The 6,993-nt window shown below is 37.7% G+C and overlaps 1 protein-coding gene across 1 annotated transcript; it reads right to left on the bottom strand.

Moving 5' to 3' along the window:
- Positions 1–243: 243 nt before the first annotated feature.
- LOC148823791 (deoxyribonuclease-2-alpha-like) lies at positions 244–5,631 on the bottom strand. The gene is made up of 6 exons (XM_088928147.1): positions 5,627–5,631; positions 4,816–4,981; positions 4,562–4,646; positions 3,253–3,417; positions 2,541–2,732; positions 244–581 (listed from the first exon to the last, which is right to left on the bottom strand). Exons 1-6 carry the CDS (start codon positions 5,629–5,631, stop codon positions 244–246), a joined length of 951 nt encoding a protein of 316 aa, XP_088784273.1.
- Positions 5,632–6,993: the final 1,362 nt, after the last annotated feature.

Here is a 6,993-nt window from a genome sequence, read left to right on the forward strand (position 1 = left end):
TTTATTCCATGCTGAAAAGAGAAGAAAAGAAACAATATTTCAGCTGTAGAGTCTTCTTCAGGTGTCAGTTCCCGTTTCTTTTCTTCTCTTTTGCAGCCTACGCGTGTTGACGCACTACCTACTTGAGCTACTGCAGAGTTTTCTTACATATTACTTACCACCATTTGCTTTGACTTGGAAAAACTATGCAGTATCGTTTGAAAAGCAGCCCTTTCTTGTTCGTCTATTTCTGCCAGCCACGTGTTACTGGCAGTCCTCAAATGTGTCAACTACTGTGAGGAAGGCCTTCCACACTCCAGGCCTGCTTGTGCACACAGCCCCGCCTCCTCTTCTCGTTTGACTGATCTCTCGGTTCGTGTCCGCGATGCAGGTCCAGTGCGGACCCCCGCCCTTCGTCACACACCACTTGGAGTGGTCCACCATGATGCCGAAAGGCCTGGCCTCTGGCAGCTGCATCGTCGTCACGTTGTACACCTTGTGCGCCACGGAGCAATTCGACGGCAGAGGCCGATGAAGCTTCCCCCAACTTTTGGCAAAGAAGTCGTCTCCTAAATAGTTAACCAGCAAACCCGAGTAGAGATCTGAAACGGAACAGAGTCACAGGTTCCATGTTAGAATCTGTCCCAGGCACACTTTCTACCCAACCAAAAACAGGAAGTGCACTTGCTACCAAAACGTCAAACTGGAACCGAGAACAAGTGAATGTGTATTTCTCCCCCCCCTCTCTGAATGCTGTACTGTACTGGCTGCTACCCAGAACGTTCTTTTTTAAATCAACACCACCAATATACAGTAGTTCAAGTGTGAAGTGTGACATATTGCTTTTGAAGGGCGGTGTTTGAAACTTACTGGATTGTTCCTTTTCTACATAACCTTTATTTTAAATGTATTTAAATAAAATATGACAACCGTTTCCAATAACCTTTAAAGTAACAGCAGAATGAGATCCTTGGATCAATTAATCAATTTCTTTTCAAAACTAGTTGAGTTTAATGGAACAAACTGCACGTGTTATTTAAGTCCTGGTTCCTTTCAAGAAACAGCAGGATGAGATCCTTGAATGAACTACTAAGAAATTAGCTAAATGGGCCAAATGTAACCTCTCGTGTTCTTAGGTATTAAATGGTATCTAAAGAAGCTACACAATTTATATTTTTATCCTTTCTTATGTTTAAATCAACATACCAAGAAAAAAACATTTGTTTTAGATTGTTGTATGAATAAAAGATTGAAATATTCTATTAATCAATTTCCTCAAGAATTGGGCTTTACAGAATGTTAATAAAGCACCTACAAACTACCTCAGACACAAATCCTAAACCTAAATTACTACTGAATATAAATGAATGCTTTACTAACATCCCATAAAATCTCTGTTGAAAGAAAGCGATGCTATGAAACCTTAAATCTAAAGTGTAACCGCAGAACCATGTAGGAAAGTTCAGTTGCCAGGTGGCAGATTGAGAAAGTTTCACCAAAACGAAGTCTGCTTTTTTATATAAATACATCTTCAATTGGGAAAGGCTTTGACTAAAAATAAACTGGATATTGTTCCAACAAAATCTTTGTGAGAAAGTGGGTCTTGCTGGCTAGAAACGGCCAACATACAATAGAGTTAGACTTTGTAAAAATTAAATAAATTCAGATTCTGAGAGGCTCAATAAGTGCTTGTTCAGAGTAAATCAGACATTGTTGTCCGAGTTTCAGCAGTGATACATAATTCACAGAATACCAACACCAACAGGGCTGGGCACTTTGGGATATCCAAGCGATCTCAGACGCGTCCGATAACTGCAACCTCTATGACCAGCTGGGCACCAGTGCTCTTGTAGTGTTGTCAGTGAAAGAAACATCATTGGTACAACTTATGCCAACTCCGACACTTAGCATCACTGTGGGGCTGTTATAGCACATATTTTGAAGGAATAAGTACATTTCGTCATCTCTTCCAAGCTGGTACTGGTCTGGAACTGTGATAATTCATTTGTGATTTTAAAATGTAGAGGCATGCAAAAAATTAACTATTGATTCCAAATATCTAAAATGAGAAAAATAGCTGATGTGACATTTTCACTTCTCCAGGAACAAACTGCAATAATGAAGCACAGAGATTGTTTATGGATCATGGCAACTGTGTTGTTCACTACTGTTTCTGTATTTTGAATTGGAGAATAGTTTCTAAAGAAGCGATCAGTTGGGAAAAAAACGTGATCCATAGACTTAACTGATTTTTTTTGCAGACTCTAGCTCTGCCTTGGCTTTCTTTTTCTGAACACTGACAGGTTTTGTGCCTTCGCAATGTTGTTTCCCCCCATCTCACACATTGTTTGAGCAGCTTTTGAAAAGAAATGCGAATGAAGGGGGATGTCTGAAGTAAGTTGTAGAACAGAAAAATACGTTTTGTTTAATCTTAAAACCAATATCTGGCATTGGTATGGGTGGTAGTGCCATTTGCATATGGGAAATTTCAGATCAACTTGCATTTATCAGAAACTTCATGAAAAGGAATTGAGATTCGAGAGGGAAGAAGTGGTGCTCACCGTCGTTAAATCTAGAGTATTTTGCAAAGCTGGTGAAAGTTTCCCCTGCTAAAGATGTCAGGGGCAGCTGCATAAACCAAGGCTCTTTCCTGGGATAGCATGTTCTCTGAGCCACACACTGAAGGTCTCTGTGGAAGGTTTGGGGGATGTGATAGTCAAAAGAGTATACATGGATATACTGGAGTTGCACAGCTGTAGAGACAAGAATGAAAAATAACCAAGAGTAAGCATGGCATTTTCATACATCCAGGTCAAATGCCCCCTTTCTTTTTCCATTAGTTTGGAGAGTTTCCTTTATTTATTTTCATTTGTTAAACTATCCTCCAAGTTCTGAAATGTTGACATACATTTTCAGCAGCCACCATACACATCATTTAGATTTAATTAGAAAGTCTAAGGCTATTTCGGTATTTATTTTCATCTGTATACACAATGAGGTGTAAGTCTATTAGTGTCCACCTATTCTCAGGGTTATATTAAGCGTGCATATGAAATTGAACCACCAACAGATAATAACAGAATAGACTGGTTTTTGCCCCACAGGTAAATTTAAAATAGGAAAAGAACAGGTGCACCAAACCAGAACAAAAACTGCCAATACTTGAATCTTAAAATCTGGAAAAATTGTACCAAAGGCTTTCAGAAAGTGATAGACAGCTGCGATGTCAATGCCATGTACATACTAAAGCTGTATGTTCATGTGAACGCCTACCTATGTCCTTGAAGGTGCTGTATGTGTAAGTCCCGCAGAAGAAGGTCTGTGAATTTTCATGCCCACTGGAGGGCCAGAATGATGTAGAATGATTTTTCACATCTGGAAGCTCTGGGGTGCTGTGAACCAGCCACACTCCTGTCTGTCTGTCTAACATCACAATCCCTGAAAAAGGTCACACAAGATACATTCAAATCTCAAAATTTGATCGTTTTTGATCCGTCTGTTTTTTCAGTTTCAATCTTTTTAAAGGACAAGTCTGCTCTTTTTGAACAGAGTCCATTATCAAGCCTGCTTCCAGCTGACGAATTCAATTAATCAATTCAGTTCAAGAATCAAACAAGAACTGTATAATTGATCAAACTAAACAAAAAAACTTCTATTTTGGGCTAATTTCAATTCTCTTAATCTGACTTTTGGCTTTTTTGTCCAACCGAATTTAACTGAACATACTTCATGGCCAAAAGTCAGATTAAGAGAATTGAAAACCATAGTCCAAAATAGGACTATTCTTAATCCTATTAATTATTTTCAGTTCTCTTGAACTGACAATTGGCCATGAAGTATGTAGATTTATTTCTTAATCTCAACAATTTAATTTACTGTATTCATTTAGAAATGGGCTACTGTAAATTCAATTCAATAGAAACCTAGAGCCCAAAACAAGCATCTTTAGTTTTGTTTTACCCAGCAGATGAATCTTTTATTATAAACATCAGTATTATATTGACTTACAGAAGTGTTTTTAAACTCAGTGATTTTCACCAGGAGAAAAAGCTCTGATGGCAACAGATTTGTTCTTAGCTTATGTGATGCCTCAGTAAAAGAAATGTAAATGGGGAAAAAAATAATGAACAAAAACAAGATGGAAATATATACTTTAAAGCTTTATGATTCAAGTTTTAAAACCAGAAAACACAGAAAGCTGGTGTTGGTATTCTTCAGAAACAGTACAGTATATACTTCGGACGTGCCATCATGTCTTGACCATATTGAGTAAATCATAAAATAAATGTTTTCTACTGAATCAATGATTTGGACAAAATCTGCAGAATCACACATGTAAATGTTCTACCCTGAAATAGTGTAAATTTTAAAATATTTTATTTTAGATATATATAAAATGAACAATTCACATCCTGCATATGTAGCAAACATTGCACTTGGCTTTAATCATAGGAATAAGCAAGCAAACCCAGCAAGTATTACGGATACAATTATATTGTTTGTTGTGCTGTCTATGATGTTTTTTCCCCCCCCCCCCATTTTCTGTGTCCTTCTGTCTTGTACATTATAAAATGTTACTTACCTTTGCTGTGTCCAAAAGATGAAGGAGCAGGTTTAAATGACTTGGGAGGTTGATCGTTGTATAGAAGATACCCAAAGTCCACAGTCTTTTAGGAAGGAATATAAAAAATATCAATACAAAGTTTGTATTTGTATTGCACAAAAGGCTTTTGAATTATAAGAGAAACCTGTGAAAATAAACACATCGAAAAGACAATGTATATCCTGACCTCACTTTCTGGGAGATGACACAGATTATAAATAAAGGTTTCTTACCTTTTTATGAATGTAGGACAAAAAAGGCTGCAAAGTCTGCCCCACTGCACTCTTGGAGTCATTCACCAATTTCTTCCCATATACCCAGCCATTGGTATGGTCATCCATGTAGAGGTATCGCAGACCTCTTCCTTCATCGTGGACTGGCAGCTTATACAGAATAAACCTGTATGATTCCAAAAACACATAAGAGTATTACATACTGTATACTGCTCTAGAACTGTGACACTGTACAATGTGTCCTGGGTGTTGGACAGACAGTGTTAACTGTTGTGATCACTAGAAAATAAAAAGGGCACTTAAACAATACTAGTGTCTGTTGCCAGTCTGTGGGTGCACTGGTGCTTCTGGGAGATGAACAGAACCTGTGGCAAGAGAAGAAGGGTCAAGCAGCCTTGATCATTTCTAGGTGACGTAGTGGCCTACAAAGCGAAAATAGCTCTTGTTTTTAGGGGTCGCCCATGTTTGACATGAGCATTGTGGAAAAACTGGAATAATCTTATGCGATTAGAGCTCATTTTCTGCATTTTAAACCAGCAGAGCTCTGTAGAACTGAACTGCAGCAGTTGACAAAGAGTCAACAGTTGACTAAAAGAAGCGAGGCAAGGCAAGCATCTCACAAACATTATTCTCCTCAAGAATACATTCTGGTGAATCGTTTCAAAACGAACTATTGAAAGGAAAAAAAAACTTTAAAATCCAATAGTAATTTCTTTATGACAAAAAAAAATCATAGACACTGTACCCTGGATTTACAGATGCAGCCATTCAAAGTGCGCGGCACAGGCACGTACCGGGGGTAATTGGCTACGTCATCGCGCATCGTGACGCGAGATGACGCAAAATACCGCGGTACGTGATTGGTTGACCGACAGGGGCACTCGTGGTGCGTTGGTCGGTCGAGAAAGATTTAAATGTCTTTACTGTGCCCGTTTAAGTATTGAATATTTATATGGAATTTTACCACTGAAGGGAAATCTTAGTAGCTGAGCATAAAAAGAATAGGAGCATACTGTAACGCATGTGAAGGCCATAAACGATATTAATTTTGGAACATAAACATACAGTATATGGCTGGTCTCGGTACTTTAAAGAAAAAATACACACCAGTATTCCATTTCTCCCTAAACATTTTAAGCATCGAAGTCTTTAACTAACGTGATACCGGAGTCAACAAGCATACTTTTAGAATTTGATTAAAAGGGAATATAATATGGAATCGCGTATCTAAAGAAATTAATAATGATATAATTATATTCATGTACCGCAACACAAGAATAGTACACGCTGTACGATATCTGTTGATAATGTTTCTGTAGGGCTTTTTCAACAGTCCTCATGTGACCTTGCCAGTGGCGCTGTGGGTTAGGTTCCTAACTCACACATCACACGTTGGGTGTTTGAATCCAGCCAGAGCCGTGACTTTTTTTTTTAACAAACATTTCTTTGAAAAAATAAAATAGGGTTAGTGTTAGGGTTACTGTCAAACTAAATCAACAACTGATTTAAGGACGATCTGTCAAAGTGCAATGAAATACAATATTGTTGTTGTTGTTATTGTTGTTTTTATCCTGTAAAGCGTTTTGAGAAGCCACCTTTAAAGGCGCTATATAAAAGCGCTGATTCTTATGGAATGTGTTTTCTTTCTTCTTTTTTTCAGCATGGAATAAACCTATTACTTGATTCTTACGGATTCCCGGTTCCACCGGGGATTAAAAAAAAAAAACCATGGAATCTTGTACAGTATCTAAGGAAATAGCAGAATAACCTTATTCATGCACAAACAGTGGCATGTTACATTATTAATTTGGGTGTCTCCTCTTGCCAGAAAGCTATAAATTGCATTTTGAGTGCGGTTTTTGACTTTTTTTAAATTACAACCCATAAATAAAGCTGATACTGTTTAGACTTTTAATTATTTAAAACTGTATTACAGCAGCACAATGCACAATGCAACGTAAATCGCTATCTTTGTCTTCTGCGTAATAATGTTCACCTCTCTGTCCAGCAAATTAACAATAGTAATAATAATGAACTTTATTGTATATAGCGCTTTTAAAGGTGGCTCCTCAAAGCGCTTTACAGGATAAAAACAATAACAACAATACTGTTAGGCTGGGCAAACGATTTTTATTTTTTTTCAGGAGTGTCTCTAACCTCCCAATCCTCCCCTGTAAT

The sequence above is a fragment of the Atractosteus spatula genome, chromosome 11 (assembly GCF_055471065.1).
Source record: "Atractosteus spatula isolate fAtrSpa1 chromosome 11, fAtrSpa1.hap1, whole genome shotgun sequence".
Lineage (NCBI taxonomy): Eukaryota > Metazoa > Chordata > Actinopteri > Semionotiformes > Lepisosteidae > Atractosteus > Atractosteus spatula.